Source organism: Diadema setosum, chromosome 3 (assembly GCF_964275005.1).
Source record: "Diadema setosum chromosome 3, eeDiaSeto1, whole genome shotgun sequence".
NCBI classification, from domain to species: Eukaryota; Metazoa; Echinodermata; class Echinoidea; order Diadematoida; family Diadematidae; genus Diadema; species Diadema setosum.
Window position 1 is genome coordinate 22,278,676 of NC_092687.1, and position 27,186 is coordinate 22,305,861.

Genomic DNA, 27,186 nt, shown 5'->3' on the forward strand with positions numbered 1-27,186 from the left:
TCCAGACAAGAGGTAACATAAGTTATGTAAGAAGGGGCAGTGGTGTGATTGGTCAGGAGTTATTTTCTATTTTATGTCTTTGTGTGGAATCGAGACAAAACAAAAGTTAGTAGCAGCAATGTGCTGACTTGACCAAGCTAGTATTCTTTTTGTTTCCCTTAATGTACCCTTCCCCTTTTTGTAAATGGCTGACCTGTCCAAATAGGACTATTTTACTCTCCCTTCATTCATAGTGGTTTTTCATAGATCAGCAATTTTGTAGGGGACAAGAAATAGTGATATTGCCTTCAGTCTTCAGAAGATATCTAGGCGTCGCTGAGTGCAGACCTAAGAGCTGCTAGGCACCTCTGTGTGATAACTCTTCTCGCAATAATGTCCACGTCGAAAGAACTCTCTCAATAAATCCTGCAGGAATGGGCACCTAAAATCATGAATGGATTTTGCGTGTACTTTATTCTCTGTGCCTTTGGGCTTAATGGTGAGAGCGTTTTGGAGTGGCATCTCTTTTTACTGCGACGAAACAAGTTAACTCGAACAGAGCTATAGTTTTCGTCACATCTTGGTGGCAGCAAGTGGGATCTGGAAGCCAAGCGCACCAGTCCATCAAATCAAGTCTGTTAGCTTCGAGACGTAGGCTGTAGAGATTTCGACGGAGACAGCTATAAACTGTACTGTGCTCAGTTCTTCGATATTGCATCCGGAGCAGTTTGCTGGTTGGAGAAAATAAATTAATTCTCCAGTCTTCGGTTTGGGAGCAGTTTCAACTCGAACTGATCCATAGAAAGACGCTGTCCTAGAAGCAGTTTTGAAGCAGAGAGGGGCAGTTCAAGTTAATCCACAAGTCTACAAAATACTCATATTTAAAGCTGAGTGGAACAATTCATACTGATCCACTGGAGCACGCAATTTTCGTCTGGAGACGAGTGAATTGTTGGTGGTCACATCCGGATGCCTGTGGCAGCAGTTCCACTGGAGGGGAGCAGATACATAATCCAGGAGGATTTGGATGCTTCATTTTGCTGGATCTGGAGCAGATCGTCGGACGGCAGGAGCTGTGGAGGTGACTGGCTGCGAGAGGCAGGAAGAGCGTTTGACGGACACCAAAAGGAGCTAAGTGAAAGTAGAACTGGAATTGCAAGGGTGTGGCTCAATTTATATGTATTTCATGAACGCTAAAGTAAAATGTGATAATTGAGGTGTGTGGCTTAATTTCAGTGTAGGCTAATCACAATACAAATTATCCTAATATCCTTAAGCGTTAGATACATGGGATTATAGTATTTTATGAGCTAAGGTAATTCTATGACTTTTGAGTACTTTGAATTATTGGTCACATTTGTCTTCTGTTAAGGTTATCGCATACATTAGTATAAGTATGAGTGACTTGCGACAAATGAGGGTGGCCGAGTTGAGGGAGAAGTGTGATGAGTTGGGCTTGTCCCATGACGGGCTTAGTAAGGCCGAATTGATTGAAATGCTACAGCCTCATGTTAATTCAGCAGGGGCGGGGTCTGAGACAGGATCTAGCAATGCTCCCCAAACTGAAGGTAATGTAGAGCTCGAAATGATGCGTCTGCGCGTTGAGAGCGAAAGGATGCAGCATGAACTACGTCTGGCAGAAATTCAGGCTGAGACTAGGCGCGTAGAGTTAGAGAAGGAAGAAAATATTGAAAAAGCTCGTATACAGCTGGAAAGGGAGGTGCGATTAGCGCAAAATGCTGCGCAGAGGCAGGGGCCAGCGACCCATCATAGGCCAGATAATTTGAAAGAATTGCTGCCCAGACTCAAAGAAGGAGATGATGTAGATGCGTTTCTGCGCACTTTTGAAAAAGTTGCGAAACTTCACGGTTGGGAAAAGGAGTTGTGGGCAGGAAGACTAGCACCCCTACTCACAGGGAAAGCACGCGAAGCTTATTCTAGACTAGACGATGATGTGTGTGGCAACTACGATGTGATCAAAAAAGCAATTCTGCTTAAATATGAGCTAACGCCAGATGCCTACAGGCAAAAATTTCGGAGAATGAATAAACGCGGGGATGAAAGCTACGTAGAGTATGGAACGAGGATGCGCGATGCATTTGATAGGTGGGGAGAGGGAGTAGGAGCAAAGGGGAACGTGAGGAAACTTGAGGACATGATCCTACAAGAAAACCTGCTGGATCACGTTCCTCCTGATTTGAAGCTGTGGTTACTCGATAACCATGCAGCTGATTTTGGGCAATTGATTAGTCTAGCCGACGAGTATACCACTACCAGGAGGAGCCTAAACCATACCTATAAGGGCCCTAGGACTGATAGAGGGAACAGCAATAACCTCCCATCAGGCCAGGCTGGGAAGGAAAAACCAAAGGGGCAAGTTCAAAACTCCCAGAACAATAGAAAGGATCGGGAAGCAGTAAAGTGTTACAAATGTGGTAAGCCAGGCCACATCGCCCCTAACTGCCCTAATAAGCAGGGGGGAGGGCCCTCTGATAAGGGGAGTGGCGTAGCTAAGGGCTATTTATGTCGGGCAGATCAAGTGGACCCTAAACATAAGCCATACATGAGCGAGGCTGATGTGAATGGGAAGAAAATACAGTTGTTACGGGATACGGGTGCGACCCAAACATTAGTGAGGCCAGAATATGTACATGCTAATGCCTACACAGGGCAGAGTGTGAGGATAGGGGGTGTGACAGGGAATGAGGTTGATGTCCCATTAGCCCTCATACATCTTGTGAGTGAGCCATACTCCATCTCGGGATACGTTGTGGTAGGAGTAATTGACACTCTCTCTGTAGACATGATACTAGGCAATGAGCTTTTGAATGATAGATTGCAAGAATTGCAACTGCAGGACCCTGTTATGGTTGTCACAAGGGGGCAGCAAGCCAAGATGGCTGAACAGGAAACAGGGAAGAATGAGGGAGGAAGACCCCAAAATGACAAAGACGTAGGTAGTGATAGGTGTGCTACTCCAAGCCTACTGATGCTCTCAAAATCTGAGCTAGGAAAGGACCAAAGGGAGGATGGGACTCTAAAATTGGTTCGGGAAAAGGCCCTCCCCTCTGACACAGATGCAGGGGACGAGTGCTATTTCTACTGGGAGGGGGGAATCCTCTTCCGGCACTGGAGGAAAAAGGGGGCAACCCAGGGGCAGGAGTTTCGGCAAGTAGTAGTTCCAAAACAGTGCCGGCGGGAGCTGCTGGGGATGGCCCATGACAATCTCATGGCGGGGCACCTGGGCGTCGAAAAGACAAAAGATAGGATCCTCCGGAATTACTACTGGCCAGGGCTTTTTAGAGACGTTTCAGAGTATATTCGAACATGTGAGCCCTGCCAGAAGACTAGTAGCAAGAGGGGTGGTAAAGTGCCCATGGTTCAGGTGCCCATCATAGGTGAGCCATTCCAACGAATTGCTCTAGATATAGTGGGGCCCCTGCCCAAATCAAAGAAGGGCAACATGTACATTCTAGTCATTTGTGACTACTCGACGAGGTACCCAGAAGCAATCCCCCTTCGTTCCACCAATGCTGACAAGATTGCTGATGAGCTCATCAAGCTTTTCTCTCGGGTGGGGGTACCACAAGAAATTCTCACCGACCAAGGTTCCAATTTCATGTCAAAACTGATGGTTCAAGTGTGCGAGAGCTTAGGAATCAGGAAGATAAGGACGAGCCCCTATCACCCCCAAAGTAACGGGCTAGTAGAACGTTTCAATTCCACACTGAAAGGGATGCTAAAGCCGTACATGGATGAGGGAAAATGCAATTGGGATGAGCATCTTCCTTATGTCCTGTTCGCATACCGGGAGGTTCCCCAAGAGTCCACGGGTTTCTCCCCATTTGAACTTCTGTATGGTCATCGTGTGAGGGGGCCCCTAGACGTGTTAAAGGAGACATTGACAGGCGAAATCACTGAGGGAGAGGGAATCCTGTCATATGTAATGAACATGAGGACTAGATTGGCAGAGAACCTAGAGCTAGCACACAAGAATTTGTCGGCAGCGCAGACGCGCCAGAAACTGTGGTATGACAAAGGAGCGCGTGCTCGCATGCTAGAGGTGGGGGATGAGGTGTTGGTTCTTCTCCCAACTTCAAGCAGCAAATTGTTGGCAAAGTGGCAAGGCCCATACAGAATAGTGCAAAAAGTGAGTGATGTAGACTATGTAGTAGAGGTAGGAGAAAGAAAACGACACCAGGTCTTTCACATAAACATGCTGAAGAAGTGGAATGCAAGGCAGGGGGTTGTAATGTACACACAGCCCAGGATAGTAGAGGAGGAAACTGATCCAAGTATACCTGTTGCCCCACTAATTAGTCCAGGCGCAGATAGTGAAAGTGAAGTAGAGATTTCTAACCGCTTGAGCGAAGAACAGGCCAATGACGTGAGAGCAATCACTTCTGAGTTTAGGGAGACCCTAAGCAGTATCCCCGGTAGGACAAACATCTTGCAACATGAGGTTGAAACTACTTCTGAAAGGCCGGTCCGCCAGCGCGCGTACCGTTTACCTCATAGTGTCAAGGAAACAGTGAAAAGAGAGTTGGATGAGATGTTGAAGATGGGGATAATTCAAGAGTCTGCATCACCATATGCATCCCCAATCGTACTAGTGACGAAAAAGGATCAATCCATGCGACTGTGTGTAGACTACAGAAAGTTGAATGAAATCACGGTCTTTGATAGCTATCCAATACCCAACATCGAGGAACTTATAGACAGGCTAGGCAATGCCAAGTATGTATCCACCCTTGACCTCACAAAAGGGTACTATCAAGTCGAATTGACGGAGGCAGCGCGCAAGAAATCTGCATTCATTACGCCCTTTGGGCTATATGAGTTCACAGTGATGCCTTTTGGAATGAAAGGGGCGCCTGCGACATTCCAACGGCTGGTAGACAAAGTTTTGCGCGGCGCACAGGCCTATGCAGCAGCGTACATTGATGACATAGTCATCTTTAGTGAAACATGGGAGGAGCATGTAGAACACTTGAAGGATGTGCTAGGGAGGTTGAGAGAGGCAGGCTTGACAGCCAAGCCAGCCAAGTGCAAGTTCGGTGAGAGAGAGGTATTGTACCTGGGTTTTGTGATTGGAGGGGGGAAGGTGAAGCCTGAACCTGCGAAGATTGAGGCTGTAGTATCATATCCTAGGCCAGTCACGAAAACAGACGTTAGAGCCTTCCTAGGACTAACAGGATATTATCGGAAATTCATCCCGGAGTACAGTGAAATAGCCTCCCCACTCACTGACCTTACGAGGAAATCAGAGCCTAAATTGGTGAGATGGAACCCAAAATGTGAGGCAGCCTTCCAAACACTCAAAAGTTCACTGACCTCTGCCCCAGTTTTGAGGAGCCCAAACTACTCCGCTCCCTTCATTGTGCAGGTAGATGCTAGTGATAGGGGCATAGGGGCTGTGCTCAGCCAGACAGATGAGGAGGGGGTTGATCACCCGGTCGCATTCATTAGTCGCAAGTTGCTCCCCCGCGAAGTGAACTACCCCATCATTGAGAAAGAGTGCCTAGCCATAATTTGGAGTGTCGAGAAATTTCATCCATATTTGTTTGGGCAGTCATTTGTCATTCAGACAGACCATAACCCCCTGAGCTGGCTAAAACAGCTCAAAACCAAAAATGCTCGACTTATGCGATGGAGCCTGGCACTGCAGTCTTACCCGATGGTGGTGGAACACCGCAGTGGAAGAATGAACGGCAATGCAGATGCATTGTCCCGCATCTAGGAATAATACCATAATAGTATGATATAATGCCAGGGCTTATACACATGCTGTGGGTATATATAAGGATCAATGAGTGAATTCTGAAAGAATGTTCTTATCTGAAGAATTAAGTGTGTGTCTTAACGTTGTATACATGTAAAGTACATTCCGATTTCCTTTGGTAGGATTTAAAGTCGCAGTTCAGGATAATTTATGTTGTATGTTATACTTGTAGTGGTATCTAGAACAGTAGAACTGTGATTCTGCCCACACCAGTGTGAAAAGTGTTAGGATGAAATAATCGCATAGCCACTCACTTGCCTATACGAGTTTGGAGTTTCAATTCGAATGAACAGTAAACGGATGAACTTTATCATTGGATGAAATGAAAACATCACGAACGAAAGACACTGAGGACTTCATTATTGAGGACAATGATGAACACAGGAACACTGACGCATTCATACACTATGTTATTGATCATTGATGCCAGAGTGTAATTATCTGTGGTCATCGTGAATCTTTTTATACTGCATGACTTGTACACAATATGCAACTGCCTTAAATGTATGCACATGGCATAGTGATGCCAGAATACTTATTAGTTATAGTAAACTAACAAAATCAAAGTACTCAGAGAAAGGGTACATGACTTGTATGTAAAACATTAGAGAAATTATGATGATGAAAAGAAGGATGTTTGCAGAGCAAGGAGGTGAACTCAACCTTAATCTTTTTTTAAAAAAAAAAAGAAAGAAAGAAAGAAAGACAAGTTTACAATCTGCAAGTAATTTCCACGATCCATGTTCAAATTTGTCTAAAGTAAATGTACAGTTGTTCTGAGTTATTATATGTTTTGATTGTTTACATGTGAGCTGTTGAGCTAGAATTGCACAGTATAGACTATTTAGTCTCGTAAGTTTAATAACCAGTCTGGTTAAACAGTGTAAACGCTATAAATTTTGTCTACATGTAAACTATGTTCATAATGAGGTTTGAGAACCTTCATTCTAAACTTGTATAGTTTCCATCTTAGAAGGTTGGGGATGTCTGTGACATGCACACATGTCAGCTCAATTATTTTGTGGGAAATACCCCATGTGTATAGTAGTGTCCATTTCACATTTAAATGTATATCACTATATAGTACATCCCCATCTCCAGACCACAACAGGTGGCAGTCCTCAGGAGCTTGATGTAAGATAAATCCCCTGTCCAGGGACAAACATCTCAAAGGTCAGTTGGTCTTAACCCTTAGGGTAGGAGGCTAGCAGGAAATAGAGATATACATTGCTGGTCCAGACAGAGAGATGATTGGTTAAAAGTAATTTTCTTTTGTGTTCCTTTGAATAGGTTTTCAGACAATGAATAACATAAGTTATGTAAGAATGACCTTCTCTATGATTGGTCAAGAGTGAAGATACTATATAACTCTTTATTTCTTATTCCAGACAAGAGGTAACATAAGTTATGTAAGAAGGGGCAGTGGTGTGATTGGTCAGGAGTTATTTTCTATTTTATGTCTTTGTGTGGAATCGAGACAAAACAAAAGTTAGTAGCAGCAATGTGCTGACTTGACCAAGCTAGTATTCTTTTTGTTTCCCTTAATGTACCCTTCCCCTTTTTGTAAATGGCTGACCTGTCCAAATAGGACTATTTTACTCTCCCTTCATTCATAGTGGTTTTTCATAGATCAGCAATTTTGTAGGGGACAAGAAATAGTGATATTGCCTTCAGTCTTCAGAAGATATCTAGGCGTCGCTGAGTGCAGACCTAAGAGCTGCTAGGCACCTCTGTGTGATAACTCTTCTCGCAATAATGTCCACGTCGAAAGAACTCTCTCAATAAATCCTGCAGGAATGGGCACCTAAAATCATGAATGGATTTTGCGTGTACTTTATTCTCTGTGCCTTTGGGCTTAATGGTGAGAGCGTTTTGGAGTGGCATCTCTTTTTACTGCGACGAAACAAGTTAACTCGAACAGAGCTATAGTTTTCGTCACAATCAACATAACATATTTACATAAGTCTTCTGTGTATAACTTATCAGGTTCACGTTGCTGGCCATCTTTAAAGCTGTTAAGCTTTAATAAAAATTATGAACTTACCTTTTAATGTAAATGATGGTTTTAATGTAAATGAGGTAATTCAACATACCTAACAACTTTTTGAACATTAAACTTTATTTCTTACTGTATATGTGTTAAAGAAGTAAGGAGACTATAGCATTCAATATATTTACCCGATCTTGGATTATGGGTTCATCTTTGCTTTTTTTCTCCATTTTTTATTGCTCCGCCACGAAGTGTCGCCGGAGCCATTATTCTCTTTTAAGTTCATTGTTTCTTTTCGCTTGAAAATTATGGCGGTGTTAACACGGTATTATCACGGATCTTGCGGTGCAAACACGGAGGATGGAGTTCTTTACACGATGAACGGCGATGTGAACACGGTCCATTTCAAACCGCCAAGACCGCCACGAAAAATTAAACATGTTTAATTTTTCTGGCGGTTCCCCGCGGTTCTCGGGGTTCATGGCGGATGAGTGACGGATGACCACGGTTTGTGTACGGTGTAAACACGGTCTTTGGCGGAGCACGGCGATTTGCTGAACCGCCATGAACCGCCATCTAAACCGGCGATGTGTGATTGCACCTTAAGCAATGGGTATCCTCCAACTACATTCAACTTTGCTAAACAATGCATGAACTCAATGCAAACAGAACGGGTTGCTCAGACTGTTGAAATCACAATATTACAGATCCTACTCAAGACTCATCTTGACCACAGAATCTTAATCTGATGGGAATTGAAAAGAGCTTTAGTCCAGATGACTCTGAAGCGGGATTGTGGTCAACTGAGAACTATTGATCATCATTGGCATTGGCACCAGACTGAGACCATGGTCTTAATTCAGGCCAGTCTGGTCAAACTACACATTGGTCATTTTTAAACTATGCTGCAGTGCAGTAGTCATGGTTATTACTGATTGAGAGTGGCTGTAATTCATCTTGAGAAACAAGGGAACAGCATGCATGCTAAAGCCTTTCTGTGCCAACCACCAAATCAATAAGAATCTTATCAAATGCTACCACTTGTAAATGACCGCGCTATGCAAGCACTGCTTTCTATTCTTGTTCAAAGTTCAAAAGGGATTTTTCCTTTTCTTCATTTGTAAGAGCTGTGTTAAAAATGGTAAGTGGTCATAAAATCTTGAGTGCCTTTTGAAGGCAGAGAAGTTGGATTGTGACTGTCCTCTGGGTGCCTGCACAAATTTCTATTTACTAATGAAATGAAGAGCAAAGGGGTCAACCATCTGAAATTATCTTTGGAAATTCAGTATGAAATAAATCAACCTAATGCTTCACATGTTAAATCATTCTGCAATATGTATAGTTGCAACTTTCTGGCAACAAAAAGCTTGCTTTTTTTTCTACAGCTAATTGAAAATGTAGCATGGTGTCTTTATTCCAAAACCATTGTACCACCGTTCCTTAACAAATCAACAAATGATAGTTGTAAAAGATTCCCATACCACTTGTCATAAGTCTTCTAGTTTTTCCCATACCACTTGTCATAAGTCTTCTAGTTTTTCCCATACCACTTGTCATAAGTCTTCTAGTTTTTCCCATACCACTTGTCATAAGTCTTCTAGCTTTTCCCATACCACTTGTCATAAGTCTTCTAGTTTTTCCCATATCACTTGTCATAAGTCTTCTAATTTTCCCATACCACTTGTCATAAGTCTTCTAGTTTTCCCATACCACTTGTCATAAGTCTTCTAGTTTTTCCCATACCACTTGTCATAAGTCTTCTAGTTTTTCCCATACCACTTGTTATAAGTCTTCTAGTTTTCCCATACCACTTGTCATAAGTCTTCTAGTTTTTCCCATACCACTTGTCATAAGTCTTCTAGTTTTTCCCATACCACTTGTCATAAGTCTTCTAGTTTTTCCCATATCACTTGTCATACGTCTTCTAATTTTCCCATACCACTTGTCAGAAGTCTTCTAGTTTTTCCCATACCACTTGTCATAAGTCTTCTAGTTTTTCCCATACCACTTGTCATAAGTCTTCTAGTTTTTCCCATACCACTTGTCATAAGTCTTCTAGTTTTTCCCATACCACTTGTCATAAGTCTTCTAGTTTTTCCCATACCACTTGTCATAAGTCTTCTAGTTTTTCCCATACCACTTGTCATAAGTCTTCTAGTTTTCCCATACCACCTGTCATAAGTCTTCTAGTTTTTCCCATACCACCTGTCATAAGTCCTCTAGTTTTTCCCCATACCACCTGTCATAAGTCTTCTAGTTTGAGTGTTGTCATCATGAAGCGGTTTATTTTTGTCAGCTTGATGGATTTTCTTTTCTTTAGGAGAACCCCCCCCCCCCAAAAAAAAAAATAAATAAATAAACTCAACACATTTGTTGGGAATGTTTCATTGGTAGGGTTTCTTTGCTTCAGTCACTTTTATCAAACTTCTCAAAACTAAAATGACACAGTATAATACGCAGTGTTATTACAGCTATAAAAATATGCTTACAATGTACTAATGCATATGACAGAAAGGCCTGAATTCACAAAGGTAGAACAATTGAAACCATGGTTTAAACCATGGACAATTTGTATGGAGCGCCAAGTATCACATGGCCTATTTCGTTATGAAATCAGTCATTTTGTAACAAAATGACAGCATTTCGTCAACAAGATGGTCATTTCGTTGACAAAATGACTTTAAAAAAAAAAAAAAAAAAAACGAAATAGGCCATGCGACACTTGCTGCTCCATACAAATTGTCCATGGTTTAAACCAGATGGTTTTAACTGTACCACCTTCGTGAATTTGGGCCAAAATGACAAGTGCACTTGATTCTGTAAAAAGCTGCCAGTGTATTGTTTGAAGTCTCCAAATTCATATTATAGTGTCAATATACAAGCAAGACATTTATAAAATAAGCTGAAGATAATGACATACAGTAAGTAAGCAATCCTAAGTATTGTAAAACTTGCTACACACACTGAAAGATTGAAAAATACCGTATATGACATTTCTGTCATCACTGCATATACACTATACAAAATTTGCAGTTCATTTACAATGTACTGTAGGTTCTTGTGAGATCATGAGCTCCATTGACATACCCCTGACATGCTGCATCTAAACACATTTTTAACAGTATGAAGTGGATCCAATTCACACACACAGCATTCTCCTCACTGGGCTGACTAACCTACATACCATGATGGAACACTTTGTGTGATCACCTAACTCTGCTCTTAGTAGTTGTTGTATTTCTTGCCTGCCATATGATTTCACCATACCTGTGCACAAAAGAGTGATGAACTGGAATTCCACGCAAACTGAAAGTCAATGAATACCCTGTAATCGCTTCACTTCTTCTCATATTTCTGTGTTTGCTCACCACTAGCAGTGCAATTCATATTGTCAACATTCTCCTCTTCCTAAAACTCTCATTGTCAGATTTTGACAACCCACATATTTGTCATTCTTTCTCATTCAAAGGCAGCTTATCAAATTTTTGTTATCATATGACGCACTAGTAAAAACGTTGAAAATTACACATATCTAACTAATATCAGCAATAAAATACCTCTTAGCCTCTGTTTGTCAAGTAATTGATGAAATGTGTACAAATTATGAAATCTCTACAATACAATAACATTTGCAAAATCTCTGGTTTCCATACATAATCAGCATATTTTGCATTGTACATTTTGACCCACTTTTTGACATTCCAGGGCAAGAGAATATAAATCAATGTTCAGCAAGAGGAAGTGGCTAGTCACACCATGATAACCTACACTGCTATGCAAGAGCATTGGATTCAGAAAGGTTAAAGCACTGGTGCACTGTGTATAGTGTGAGAAATAAGAGAAAGTAGAGGTATAGATATAGATGAAACAACTCTATGCCATCTAATATCTTCTTTATTACAAAAAAAAAAAAATTAACACGACAATAAATTCATATAAGTGCATGAGGATTTTTTCCTACTTTAATCAAACTGTATGACTGTAATCTTTCAAAGCAGGAAGTCATTTTAACACCATTATAAAACCTTTCAGCATTCAGTAACATATGACCCAAATACAGAAATTTAGCTTTTCTTAATCCCCCCAAAAATAACAAACAAAAACAAAACAAAACTATCAACCTACTTTCCATATTGAGGTCAGTCTGTCAACCCTTTTTATTAATAGCACCAGTGTTTGCTGCTTTATTGGTTGAATTATTTACTTCATATCCAATCAGCTAATGTGAAAGAGTGCTGATGTACATATGGCATGTTTTTTTCTGATGGGGTATGAAGATGTTAATCAATGCTCACAACACACACAGTAGACAGTTCAATTTCTCTTGTAAAAAGCACTTAACAGACTGCATCTCTGAGGAAACAGTAAAATGTATTGCATTTCTGACCTTCTCAACAGTTTGAGCAGTTATACAATGATCCAACCACAAGAGATCATGAAAACTGAGCAAGACTATCCTTGCTAACAAGTATCATTTCACAGCTCCAAGAGGAGGGTTCCTATCAATCTAGACAAGGCATGTAAAAGTAATGTAAAGTTTTACAGTTTCTCTAACCTTTTTCATAAACATTGTACCTGTGAATGATGCCACACCAACACCACCTATCATCAAATTGTGTAATGAAGAGATGCACACTGTATTGTTGACTCAATCCAGTGAATTGCATTCAGTCTATTGCAGTGTGCTGTTTTATGCCTGACATCCTTCTGATGTTCCCTCTCTTGTTTACAAGGATTTCTACCTAATAATATCACTACAGATAGAAAACATTTATCTGATAACATGGGTTCAAAGTACACTGTGTGACAATGCCATTATCTTAGTCTACATCTACAGACCATCTTTTCTAACATGTTTTTTTTTTCTATTTCAATCCATGTCCTGAAAATCTTCAAGGAGTAACAGTAATAGTCAAAACATGCTAATTAGAAGTACAAGCATTAAAGACTACAAAGGATATAGACTGAAAGACTACAGAAAAAAGTAAACAAGAAGGAAGGAGATAAATAGAAAGACAGACAGATGGATAGATAGAGAGAGAGAGGGTGTGGTGAGAGGAGAGGGATATATCTGTGAAAAAGAGTTGCTTATTCTGGACTGAATGCTATTAATGGGCAATCTGTAAAGTATTCCACTGAACTTTGGCTGGGTGGATCAAGTTTGCACAATACACAACATGAGACCATGGAGCATACCTGTAACTCCACAATGAGATGTAGTGCTCACCGCTTAATTGGGAGGGGTCGGGAGACAGGTTTTCTCCCATTTAAGTGGTGCTCCCGCTTAAGCCGGGGCTAGTATTGGCCCGTACAAACTGCACAACAAAAAGCCCAGTATGTGGGCATTATACTAAACCATGCACAGTTATCAAACCCCCTGATAACCACAGCCACAAGCACACATGCGCTACAACATGCAGACACAAAATGGTGAAACAGCAGTCTCATAATTTTGGCAAAAGTGCATCATCGGAACAAACCTTCATTCATTTCATCCACAAAATGACCTTGTTTAGAGGGGATCACGATGCCTTTTACCCGATCAATGCAGAAAAAGAGGCAGCACTGCTAACTTTTTAATGTGTTAACAACATGCACATTACGACGACACTGATTGTGACGATCATACTAACACATTTTTCTCATATTCACACCTCCTTCTTACACTGTCTGTCACAAACAAACACACACACTGCATGCATACTATGCACAGCAGGGAAAGTATGGGCCGCACGTGGCGAAGGTGACTCTCTGTATTGCACTGAAGGGGTGGTACAGTCATGAGTGCATGGGTAGAAGCCGACGACGCTCAATAAGATGACAGGCTGTGCTATGTCTACTGCGTAACAACAAATGTTTAGACTGCAGTCCGCTTAATCTATCTGGAATTGGTTAGAAAATAACCCTTCTGATAAGGAAATGAAATCACTATGATTATTTCTAGGGATTTACTTATTATTTTAAGACATTAATGACAGATAATGGAAGTCTTTCAGCCAGAATTTGTCCCAATAAAGTGGTTTATGGTTCCAATTAAGCGATGAAAATAACACATTAAATTTTTTTACATCAAATTTTGTTGCACTTAAGTGGGATTCCCACTGAAGCAGTTCCCGATTGTACCACAATCCACTACATGACATTCATTATACCTTAAACAGAATGCTGAAAGAAAAGGGTCCTGACCTGCATTAATGATTTTCTTTCTATATGAAACTAGATATATCGCTACGGCGACTGATATGCCTCTGCCATAATGCATGGTTCTCCTAATAGGTCTATAGTACAATTTCTTGACAATGTGTGATGACAGTTTCAAACAATTGGCAAAATATTAAAATGACAGGTTTGACACAAATGTGCTGAATGTTCACTTTCCTAGAACTAGGTTCAATTGGATGAATGATTAAAATGTCAGAGTGCAGGTATTTGGGGAACTGATGATTTTTACTTGACTTTTGACCCTTTTATAAGTTTATGCATTGAGTAATTTTTCAAGGTATTGAGAAAAAGTATAATTTCAGTATCAAACGGGAAAATAGCATTATCTAAACCTGGCCTTTGACCTTTGACCTCACAGTTCCAAAGAGAATCACTGTTAGGTTGAACATGCATAAATATGTAAGTTTCATGATGATACCTTGAGTTACTTTTGAGATATGGAGGAAAAAGTGCAATTCAGCACTTTCACTTGACCTTTGACCTTTTGGCAAGAAACCTCCAACAGAATATATATTGGGTAATACATGTATACATCAAGTTAAAAAAAAACAAAACCTTCATTCATTGCATAAATATAAGGAAAGTAGTGATATTTTGAGAAGTTGACCTTGACCTTTGACCCCGACCTTTGACCAATGACCCCCAACTTCTCTAGATAATCACTGCCCATCGGTACAAGCATATATACTAAGTTCCATGAAGATACCTTGAACCATTTGCGAGATATGGAGAAAAACATGAAATTTCAATTTTTTTCACAAAATAACCTGTGACCTTTGACCCTGTGACCCTAAAATCCACACAAAGTATTATCCCCCAAGGATATACCCTCATACCAAGTTTGATGTAAAACCACCACACGGTTCTTGAGATATCAACAAAAACAAAACGGTACGGACGGACGTACGTACGGACGGACGGACGGACGACCCGAAAACATAATGCCTCCGGCCACTTCGTTGCGGAGGCATAATAAATGTCGGCTTTCACAGTGTGCAGAGCACATCTGAAATTGGTACTCTATTGGTTATCATGTAAGTCTGTCCTTTCATTCTATTTTCATTTTTCATGCCCTTGGATACCCTCATCTAAAAGGATTTGAATACTTCACACGACATTTCTCATGACAATGTGTAGTGATGAAATTACATTTGTCATTATGATGACCATCTCTCTTTTTTTTTTTTATACATGGGGGGGGGGGAGGTTGCCACAATTGTCACAAAATTCTTCAGCATCTTATAAAGATTATGAGAGGATTCAATTTTCATTGCATTCCTACCATACAGCTCCTGTGAGTCACAAAAGTACAGAATTCTACCCCCCGCCCCAAAAAAATTCATCTGGCCAAGATATTATTCTAATTGTGATGTGCTCATTGAAGCACATCACTCGGAACAGCCCACCTAGTCATGAGGTACACTGAGGGGCGGGGCACTGAAGTTCATTGGGAGGCATCACTCCAATTAGATACAGCCTTTCTGGTCAAATACCATTATTTTAGCCCAATATCTCTCCTGCACTACCATTGATGAAAAACAATTAGCCGGGGGGGCTTTTCTGTCCCCTCGCAAACTAGTCTGCAACACTCTGACAAAGGAAAATCATTAACCTGTTGCCCCCTAGGACAGGTAATTTCCCAAAGTTTAATATGCATCACATCCGGTTTCTGCAAGCAACAGACTAATATTACTCAGATACCAAGGGGGAACAGTGACATCTTCCACTTCCTGACTAGTAGAATCAATCAGCCTGGGTTCCACAAAGAAGCATTCACTTATTTGATATCCCACTGACATTGCCTGATGTACCATTGTATCTCCAAAATAAATGGGACCAATGACACTGCTCTGCCCTCTATTCCAGAGACTCCAACTTCTAAGGGGTTCTTTCAAGTCTAATCATGCATGAAAAAGCCACTGGTATCCATTAGTTGGCCCTCAACATGCTCTATTATACCGTACAGCCCTTATTCACAAATGGATACTTTTCTAGAAGATGTACCAATCTACCAGTTGGAAATATTCCCACATCAAATTGTACTTTATCTCCTTACTTCTTCAGCGATCATTGTAGCGTGTATGTATGATGTCTATCCTGTTAAGATTCACAGAGTACAATGAAACACATCATGTTTGTCTTACAGTGCCATTCAAAATCACGTTCATGCTGAATTACATGAAATGAGTAAAATGAAATGCATGTAATTAAGGTATGTCAACAAAATCAGAAATAAAATAAGAAAGTATGGGTTTTGAGTTTAATGTCTAACAAAATATTTATATTGTCTGTGACACCATGCACATACAAGTTGAGGTGAAATATGACTGTCCCCAATTTATTGTAATAATCATGTTTTTGGTTCATAATTTAGCAATCATAACTCATTCCCTCATCATTGCTAAGCTGTTCAGACACAACAAAAGTTTGGTGTGCAGGATAAACACTAGTGGGTAATTTGTGCAGTACTTACCAACATCATCACTTCATCTCATGAACATCTCTGGTTGACACAAATACATCTGCTTACAAATATGAACCTGTAATAATTGGTAACTTTTTTATTTATTGAACACTTGTATGTCTTGTTTTGATAAAACTTCTGCCATTTCATTTGTTTGATTTTACTTGAGTTTATAGCAAACTAAATAAAAATGAATTCTATACTTCAAGGAGAATCTACTTCAAGGGAAGATTTGTTCGGATTAAACTGAATCTCAAAGCAGTTATCAGTATTAATGCTCAATTGAGTAATGGAAGATTCTCCAGGGGTTGAAAGCCAGCCATGAGTTAATGAGACACAGAAATTGGAAGGTTGTAGGTCTTAACTAATAGGTTCAACAACACATCAACATTGTGTGAGAGCAATATCAGACACCTTCCATACTCTTAGGTATACCAAAAGACAACTAAAAAAACACATGGCAACTAAATGCCATCTCTTGGACACATTACCTTTCAGCATTCAAAACACAGCCCTCCTTTTCAACTCGACTCCATCAAGCAAACAAAATGTCATGCACTGTAGTACTCTTGAATTGTAGAATTACCTTTGAATTCAAAAGGTTACTAGTCTGTACGAAGTAGTCCTAAAATAACTTCTGTCTAGCAAAGTCAACAGACTGGCAAAACAGAGATGTTAATTGCATAGTAGATGTGAAACCAGAGGCATTAGTCTGCTTTACAAGACCTTACTGACACTACTTACATGTATGTACAAGTATTAGTCCTGTAAAACACCAGGCTTTGACCAGACACACAGAGGGTGTGTGAATACTCAGCCAAATTACTCAGTATTTCCAATAATTAGGCCAAAACATAGGATAATTCACAGTCTACATGAAGACATTTTGACTTTGCAGAGACAAACAGCCTTGAGTGACACATCTTATGTTGTCACTGTATGGTAGTGAGGTCTGAGATTGGAGCTCATCACATAAAATGGAGAGATACACACAGTAGTATATTACCCTGCAGTCCAGGAGCTCACACAGGCTCAGTCCATGTCTCAGACCACAATACTGGCTACTGGAAATCATGCTACACTGGCTGCTTCTCAAGTATCTACATGAGATGTGGAATTATGCACTCCTTCTCTTTCCTGCACTCAAACACTTACAAAAGATAAACACTACAGTTCCCCATACTTATGCTGAGAGTTTAATCCAAATCAAATCTGCTGAACTTTCTACAGAGAATGGGGGTGGTCCCAGAGTATTCATCTGTTTTGAGAGGTAATGACAATAGTAAAAGTTTTTTTTTTTTTTTTTTTTTTTTTTTTTTTTTTAATTCAGCTCCTGGCTGTTTGATCAGTAGTATCAGTAGTACAAGCAAAGGAGGACCTCCATTAAAACACTGATCGAAGTAAAAAGCCACAGAACAAACCCAGGCCTGAAGACAGATGGAGAAATCAGATACAAAGTCCACAGGTTAAAGATGCATTGGAAGCCAGTGAGGGGGAACAGCTGACAAAATGACAGAAACATGGACTGACGAACAGACAAGCAGACCATGGTCATGTTGATAAAGACTTGTATACATATGAACATTCATAGGAAGAAACAGAGGTAGTGAACAGAAAAAGAAGATATAAGATGTTACATATGAGGACTTAACCAAAGAGAAGCTACCAGACATATTCACATTTTTGCCAAAAAAAAGAAAAGAAATTAAAAGCAACGAACAGAGTGAAATATAAGAGGTAAAAATACAAACACAAAGTTTGAAAACTGACTGAGAGAAGCGGATATTGGTATACAAGGAAAATTGTGCTCTCACGCATTGAGAGAGAAAGGGGGGGGGGGGAGATAGAGAGAAAGAGGTGAATAGAAGAATACAATGGTCTCTCTATCTCCTCCTCACTCTTTGTTCCTATGGCATACCAATGAACAATAGTGTTACTCTTTGCATGAATGCAGAAGATGGCCTCAAGTGGGTTTCTGGATTTAACTCTACCCTGACATGGAGTGTATTATAAACTTTCCTACACCCCTCTACATTCTGCCACAGATGTAGGCTGCACACACACACACACACACACACAAAGGGGGGAAGAACTTTGGCACAGATTGCTTTATTGCTTTTTCTTGGTAGTCTATATAGCAGACTCTTGAGCCACAATCAAAGTGATACTTCATTTATTTCTATAACAATGGCAGCCAAGTCAAAGGAAAAACACTTTTCCCCACTGATAGTTCTGTTGTTTTATTCAATTTCTCCAAGAAAACATGAAGTAACGTGTAAAAAGGTCATGAAAGACCCAAAACAAAGGACTGCACACGAAAACGTAAAGAACTGTGATGTGGCTGACTAGTTTTATCTAAAAATTCAAGCACCAATATGCATAGATTTTGCTTAAAAACTTTACCTAAATCATCTAATTTTTGAAGTTGTCAATAAATAGGTTGAAGACAAAAATAAGAAATCCATCACAATATCTTGAACTGCCTGATTTTGGAAGAGTAAATCTCTGTTTCCTCAGACCTTGGCCAGGAGTATTTGAGTTTGATGGCAGAGCTTAACGTCCCCTAGGGTGATCAAATCCTCCCTTTCTCTTGGGCACCAGAGGTAGAAAGTAGCCACCATGCACCAGCTTTCATCTCAGCTTGTGTACATTTCTATTCACTGTGTTAACACAATTTGCACAATACTGTTACACTGTACTTTAGCATGTAGTCCATTAGCCCTTGAACACTTGACAACTACTGTAAAAGTGAATATTTTTCTATTTCTTAATAATTTTTTTTCGTGCTCGCCTGGTTAAGAAGAGTTTCATGTGTTTTTAATACTGCAGAATCAAGACATCAACTACTGGAACATATGGCAAGCAAAAATATTCGCATGCTTTTATTTTCGTGCTAGTTTCTGGTGGCACGAAATGCACGATAATTTCAACACCGTGAAAATTTCCACTTTTACAGCAGGTATTTCATCTCGGAGCATTAACCTTTAAAACAGACCTGCCTTTTCATTTGGGAGTATAAAACAATATAAGATCTTAAGTAAGACAGCAGTCTGCAGCATACACAGTAAACCAAAGCCTCACACACAAAACCATAATGAGAATAGCTAAAAGAATTTTCTTGGACAACATCTGAGATTTTTTGCTAAATAATTGTTACGATAAATCTGTGAGCAAGAAGATGGACTAGAAATCATGGCCTTGGATCAGGCAATGACACATCAGGAGGGCAAATGACTCCATTTTAAAATCAAGGAAAAATTCTTTTTATCACATAAACCAGCCTGCTGGAAATAAATAAAAATATCAGTAGACTGCTTGTCCACTCTTGCACATATGCCTGGCTTCTAGTAGGTTTCAATTAAAAACAATGTGTGCACAAGCACTGTTTTAGTAAGTTAAGTTTCTCTATTGAACATTGATCCAATGTTTTAAGCTCACTAAGTAAGAAAAAAATGCAGTCCTGAGTCCATGTCTATCTACTTCTTTCATGGTATATTCAAATGTACACTCTTTGGGCAATTTGGTGAAAAGAACATCTTAGTAAATCCAAGGAGGTTTAAGAGATGGAGTAACAACAGTGTTATTCCCTTTGATCCCATGTTTGATGCCGCCACTAAAAATATTTGAAGTATGTGCTAAACTGGAGCTGCCTCACAGAAAGGAAGACAACTGATTCATGTGGCATTGCATTATGACTCGTCACTCTCAATGGAAGATATGTCTTTATGATGGTAATTACTTTTCGCTGTCCCTTTTCATGAAACATGAGCGGTACATAAAGGTACAGACACAGGCAGGTGACTGGGATGTGCGAATAAAAATTCCACCAAAATTGATGAAATAAGAATTAAAATTACCCAACTTTACATGTTTTTACACTAATCTAACATATAAATGAATAAAGAACTACATTTGAAGATTATACCATATCAATTTCATTTGTCGGAAGTGATCCGAAAGATGATAAGATTGACTTTCCAATGAGGATGCAGTTCAAATAATTTCACAACGTACGGCTCAGATTAACACTTTTTGACATAACCTCGGACAGGAGTTACTTTCTTTTTCATACACCTTATCATTAGCTGAAATCTAATTTCCTTTAATAAAAAAAACAAACAAAATATGGTCGACATTATGTTAGCGCTCCAATTGAATCATCTCTGTGCTCGGGAAGATGGCAGCATCGAACCCTGATCATCAAAGTCACAAATGCACCTGTGGAATTATTTTGTACATCAAAAGAAAACTGACAGCTGTTTGAATGTTTACAGCCAGTTGGAACTCCATTTCTCAAACCTCCTTGGTAAATCTTTTCCAGTATTTTTCATCAGCCCATGATAGGCATAGTACAACGGATTGTATGATGGATTCCAAATTAATGTGTACATGAATACCTCATACCCAATTCAATTTATGTCAGGTGATAAAGAGCAGGTGTTTGTGGATTTCAGAATTTTCAGTAAACATCACACATTCTTCTCTAAGACCAAACACCTGTAAGTGGAATTAATCATAAACAGGACCACAAGCTTCTGGAGGGTGCAGTTAACCATCGAGGTATGTGGCTTAATTCATCCATGAAATAAACCCAAATCTATGTGCATCTCTGTCTGAGGACAGAACCCTTTCACAGCTCACAAAAATTGAGCAACTGCCACTATACTATCCGCTATGCATCGTAACTCTTTAAGCAGGAAACAGCTGGCAGCAATGCAAGCAGCAAATTGAATCTTGAGAAAAGAAAGGAGACTTGTAATCACTAGGAAAGGCAGTGTACCTGGTACAAGATGGAATGCAGTATGAATAGACTCATGTCTTATGGAATGTGTGCATATTATGCATCACATATTACAGCACATTAAATTCATCACTTCTATCAAAGGCCATACATCAGTAGAGAAAACTCGGGCTATGCTTGAGCACTGTGGACGCCTTTTTTTTAATAAGCTGAGCTTGAAGCATGATTCTCTCTGGGTGACAGAATAGAATCGACAAAGATGGGAGGTCTTCTTCACAGCTTGAGTTACTGGGAGCCTCCAACAAGAGACCCAGTGAGTTTAGCACCAACCTGACTGTCACCTGACATCTCTGAAGTATCCGAGTTCACTTTCCATGCACTCTTGCACATTATTATCTAAGAAGAACATAGCAAATTTGGGGATCTTTGGGGACTCCCACATGGGCATGATGTCCAGTTGTATTATTTTGTTATACTGGACATATTGTAATACCTGCCAAGTTTGTAGAAAATTTGACAGTGCATTTTCCAAAAAACACAGAGACAAAAACTGAAAATGTGGAAACTGGCCCAAATTTGAAGTCAACCCCAAGGGGGTCATCCCTGGATCTGCCATAAAAAATCCTGGAAGTACAACCACCTGGTATTAACTCATAGCACATATATGCTTTATCATTTCTTATTTTAGAGATTTTGTTAATTTTAATTTCTTTAAGATGACCATATTTTTTTATTCTGGTTCCCACAACCAGTCAAGTTTGGTGAAAATTTGACCATGTCTTTTTGAAACCCCGTTTTAACAGCTGACAATACTCAGGGCAGCCTCTGGAGAAAACTGAGAAAACCTGGAAGAGAATGTTACCTCATCATGGGCTTTTCAAGAAGAAGTAGAAATATAAGAGTTTAAATATGCATAAACTAACAACGGAAGAAACACAAAGGGCAATGGATTGCTGGATAATGGACAATGATTGATTGCAATAGTCAATTTGAACCTTTAGCTCAGACGAGCCAAAAAATCATGTTCACATTATGAAATGGCCATAACATGATGTAAGGTACTGTAAGAGCTGTTATTTTCATGTACAGATATCTTCGTGAATGAGGAGGTTACAGACATTTTCTCGATGTTGTTTTTGCGATTTGAAGCTGAGGCTATAAACAAGGCAAGTGCCATAATGTGTCTCGCCCATTCGCGTACAAGAAATTGTAGGTGAATGGGATATAACAGAAAAAAAAGAAAGAGATATAACAGATTAAAACTAGAAATGTCGCTATGGCGACTGATGCCTCCGCCATAATGCATGATTCTCCCAATAGGCGTATAGTACAATGTCTTCACAATGTGTGATCCATGACAGTTTCACATAACTGGCAAAATATTGAAATGACATGTTTGTCAGAAATGTCTTGAACTGGGTTTGCTATAATTTTCTAAGAGTGCAGGTACACATATTTGGGGAATTTTGGGGAAGTTTATGCATTGAGTAATTTCCAAGGTATGAAGAAAGAGTGTGATGATGGTACAAAATAGATTTTTTTTGTGTGTGTGTGTGTTTTTTTTTTTTTTTTTTTTTTGGGGGGGGGGGGCATTGAAACCTGGCCTTTGACCCTTAACCTTTGACCTTCTGGCTGGAAATTTTCCGGAGAATCTCCATTAGGTAATGCATGTATTAAGTTTTGAAACTAATAATACAAGCATTGCATATACTAGTATATGAGGGAAATAGTAAAATTTTGAGGAGTTGACCATGACCTTTGACCCCTGACTATTGACCCATGACCCCTACATTCCCTAGATAATCCCTGCCACACAGTACATGCATATGTATCAAATTCCACGAAGATACATTGAACCATTTGCAAGAAAAGTGATATTGCAACATTTTCACCTAACCTTTGACCTTTTGACCTTTGACCTTATGACATGAAACTCTCTGGAGAATCTTTACGCAGTAGTACATGTCCACACCCAGTTTCAAGAAAATACCTTTGGGTATTGCATAGATATGGGGGAAATTGCAACATTTGTAGCATTTGACCTTGACCTTTTGACCTTTGACCTCTTGCCAATGTCACTAAAATCTACTCAACTAATTGTCCCATCATACATCATCCTTGGACCAAGTTTGGTGAAAGCTGCTTCATCCAGTTTTGAGTTATCACGTAAACAGATAAATTTTAGGATTTGACCTTGATCTTTGACCTTTGACCTCTATCCGATTTCACTGAAAAACTAATCAAGTAATTGTCCCATCATACATCATCCTCCAATAAAGTTTGGTGAAATTTGCTCCATCCAGTCTTGAGTTATCGCGTAAACGGATACAATTTCATGATTTCACCTTGACCTTTGACCTTTGACCTTTAGCCGATTTCACCCAAAATCTAATCAAATAATTGCCCCATCATACTTCATACTTGGACCAAGTTTGGTTAAATTCCAGTAAATATTACTCAAGTTATCGCGTAAACGAAAGCGGACGGACGTACGGACGTACGGATGTACGGACGTACGTACGGACGTACGTCCGTACAGACGGACGGACAACCCAAAAACATAATGCCTCCGGCACCACTTCGTGGCGGAGGCATAAAAAGAGATACACTGTATAACAGATAAAAAGAGATATAAAAGGGTAAAAATTTATGGCAAAAAAGAAACGTGCCATAAAAACTTAACATTGGGCTCTTAAAGTTCGTTGACCCATGCTTGTGACCATTGACCTTGTGGTGACCATCCACTCCCCAAGGGACATCTACCATCCAAGTTTGGTCACAAACGGACCTATGGATCAAAAGTTATGACCCATAATAGAAACGCGCCATAAAAACTTAAAGGTAGGGAATCCCATTTGCATGCCTTAAATGAAGAGTTGTATAAACACAGTGGTATGTTGAAGAGAGTATCATTTTAGAAACTCCCATAAAGTACTGAAAGTGGGAGGTAACATTTAGTACATTTTTATTGACCGTTAAATTTTGAATTGAATTTTTTTCGGGGCTCACCGTAAATTCCAGTACATTACTAGGCTACCTTTGCAGACCCATGCACTGCATGTGTGCCCATCATGTATATTTTGTGAATAAAAACTTACAAACATTTCTATATACATTCTTGCCACACACTCTATATGTTATTACATCAGCTCTTATACTTTTAGATTTGTGTTTATGGATAAAAGATACAGAAGACTGCAACAAAAAGGCTTAAGTGTGGCTGACACACAGCACTACTGAGTAGTTGAGTTTTGTGCATTATTCAAATTGTAGATAACTGTTGACTTCCAAATTTCTAAGCAGTGGCCTAAACAAGTCCCCTGAGGTTCATATTTAATGTTCTGCTGCATTTTGGGAGTTCTGTAAAAGGTATCCCCTACCTTTAACATTGGGCTCTAAAAGTTCGTTGACCCATGCTTGTGACCATTGACCTTGTGGTGACCATCCACTCCCCAAGGGACATCTACCATCCAGGTTTAGTCACAAATGGAGTTATGGATCAAAAGTTATGACCCTTAATAGAAATGCGCCATTAAAACTTAACTTTGGGCCCTAAAGTTCATTGACCCCTGCCTGTGAGCTTTGACCTTGAGGTGACCTTCATATATGGTAAAATGTGAAACTTTGTATGACCCCTCTTCCCTCGAAGTTTGATTGCAATTGAAGCCCAGAGTAAAGAGTTATTGAAGTTTTTGTAGCGTTACGGACAGACGACGGACGGAGGGACGGACGGAGGACGGACGGACAGACGACACAGGCGATCCCTTAGTCTCCCCTCACCTCCGGTAGGCTCGAAAAAATGTACTAATACCATAGTGTGTGGCAATATTTTTCTGTGTTGTTAAATTCATAACAGAACACTGGTTCACAAAATTAGCAAAAATGAAACCCTCACAAAAATAACAGCACAGTAGTAGGCAAACCATCAAGAAGGTCCAAAGGCACAATGTTTTCATGTCTATTCAAAATGTCAACTAGTGCAGGGAATTTTCATTTCTGTCAAATTTGCTATGTTTACATAGCAAGCAAAGTTCATACCTAATGCAGATATCCCCACTTTTTGCTGCTAATTGTGACCCTGAGTAAGAAATTATGAATACTACTCATCAAAAAGTGAGCTGTTGAATGACCAACTTTCACCCAGATATTGGTTTGATTTTGATGACATCACAAGTACCTTATGCTTTTTGCCACCAAGCCATGTGTTCCAATGATCAGTGGATGGGTGCTTTGCTTCCTGTACAGTTTGCACAGTGTAGTTCAGTCCCAAAACTATTTCTGAAAATGGAAGACACCACTCTTGATCTGAGTTTTTAAGTGGAAACCAACAAAGAGGAGAAAGGAGGAGACAATACCGAGTCATGATCAATGAATTGAAACAGTCATAATGGTTATTTATAGGTGATTTTGACCCTGAAGCAAATGTAAATGCCCAAGACACCGTTGCTGATACCATTGCTGCAGTTGTAGTCACTGCTGCATAGTTTCATGTACACGGCCGGGCCGCAACAGCTGCATGATGGTGATGATGATAATGATGAATAGTTCACATCCAGAAATGAAGACATGTTGTGACTTTACCTTAATAACACTGGAAATTGCTATATATAGCATTAATCTTGTTGTCATTTGCTTTTATAGTATTTTCCCATGCTTCTGCTTCTGACAGTGAGTATCAATATGTTTATTTCTTATTCAGATTTTTTTTTTCCTACTGATTTTAAATTGTACAAGCAGTGATGCCACAAAGCTCACAAAGAGTGGTGAGTTGTTTAAGAGCCACGACATGCAATTCACCATCAATATCAACAGTTTGTGGTAACCAATTTGATCCAAATTTATAAGAGTGTTTTTAAATAAGCCATTAAGCCCTTTTTTGTGTGAATTTGTTGCAATTTGGCCACATGGAATTTGAAATGTTTACATGGATACGAAAAGACATTACCACTGATTCACGTATGCAAAGGCTGCTGTGAAAGTATGCAAGACACTCCTGACGTCATCAAATCAGAGGGCAATAATCCGCCACGAAAGCACTTTTATGGGTATTAAGAATAAGGATTTACATTCTCTCTTCTTTCTTTTTACGCTGGAATTGGCCAACAAAAGTACAATATTCATGTTAAGTACATTCTCAGCTTTCACAAGAGGTATTATTTGCTGATTTAGGATTCTCTTTAAAGCTCCAGTAAAGTGTAATGTAAAACATTTTCCTTAGATGTACGATTTCATCCTGTGAAAACTGGAAGGAGTAGTAATAATAATAATAAAAAAATCTTATTATTGTCACTTCCCACTGGTACAGACATTTTAACATGGTTTGGGCTCACATTGAACACTCATTTCGACAACCACCACCATCATCACATGAACTTTGGTAAGACTGGATAGTGCACCATAGAGGGCTCACTCTTTTATTGAAAAGAGAGGTGATCCATGGGACTGTTTGAAAGATCGTACGGTGAAGATTCTTAAATACCAACCTGTAACTCAAGTGAATCTCATCTTTGGACCTCCCTTGATTGTCTGGCTTTACCTGCAGAAGACAAAACAAGAAATTAAAAAAACATAATTTATAAGTTAAATCTCGCCTCATCTTTTTACAAGCAAATGCAGACAGCCTAATTGGCTGAAATATATGTAACTTTTGAATCAACCAGCTATAATGTCTTTGGGATGAATCTGCAGATCAAATTTTGTACCTACCTCCTGCATGTACAGCATGTTCTAATACTGGAATAAGACAAAGCTAACTGACAGCTTAATATTGGTACTCTTGTGCAATGTGACATATGTTACAAAGGTGGGACTTTGGAATGTGCATACTTGATAACACCTACACGCTGTAGTAGACCGGTCCACTCTAGTCCCCCTCTATACACTGTACACTCTCCACTCTACTAGTGCCAAAACAGTCCTGTACGATGATAAACGGATGTATGAACAGTCTGGTTCATCTGATGTGCTTAGAGATGGTTCAGGTTTTCTAGGTTTTTAATTTGAATGCA

The 27,186-nt window shown here is 39.7% G+C and overlaps 2 protein-coding genes across 3 annotated transcripts in view; one reads left to right on the top strand and one right to left on the bottom strand.

Annotated features, from left to right (window-relative positions):
- LOC140226556 (epidermal growth factor receptor kinase substrate 8-like) overlaps window positions 1–27,186 on the bottom strand; it is an 85,144-nt gene that overhangs the window by 33,963 nt on the left and 23,995 nt on the right. For both annotated transcript variants that reach the window (XM_072307008.1, XM_072307009.1), the window contains exon 2: window positions 26,662–26,714. The gene's annotated coding sequence lies outside the window, so the exon portion shown is untranslated. The remainder of the gene's footprint in view (window positions 1–26,661; window positions 26,715–27,186) is intronic.
- On the top strand, window positions 1,376–5,719 carry LOC140246690 (uncharacterized). Its single transcript, XM_072326028.1, has one exon. It carries the CDS (start codon window positions 1,376–1,378, stop codon window positions 5,717–5,719), a length of 4,344 nt encoding a protein of 1,447 aa, XP_072182129.1.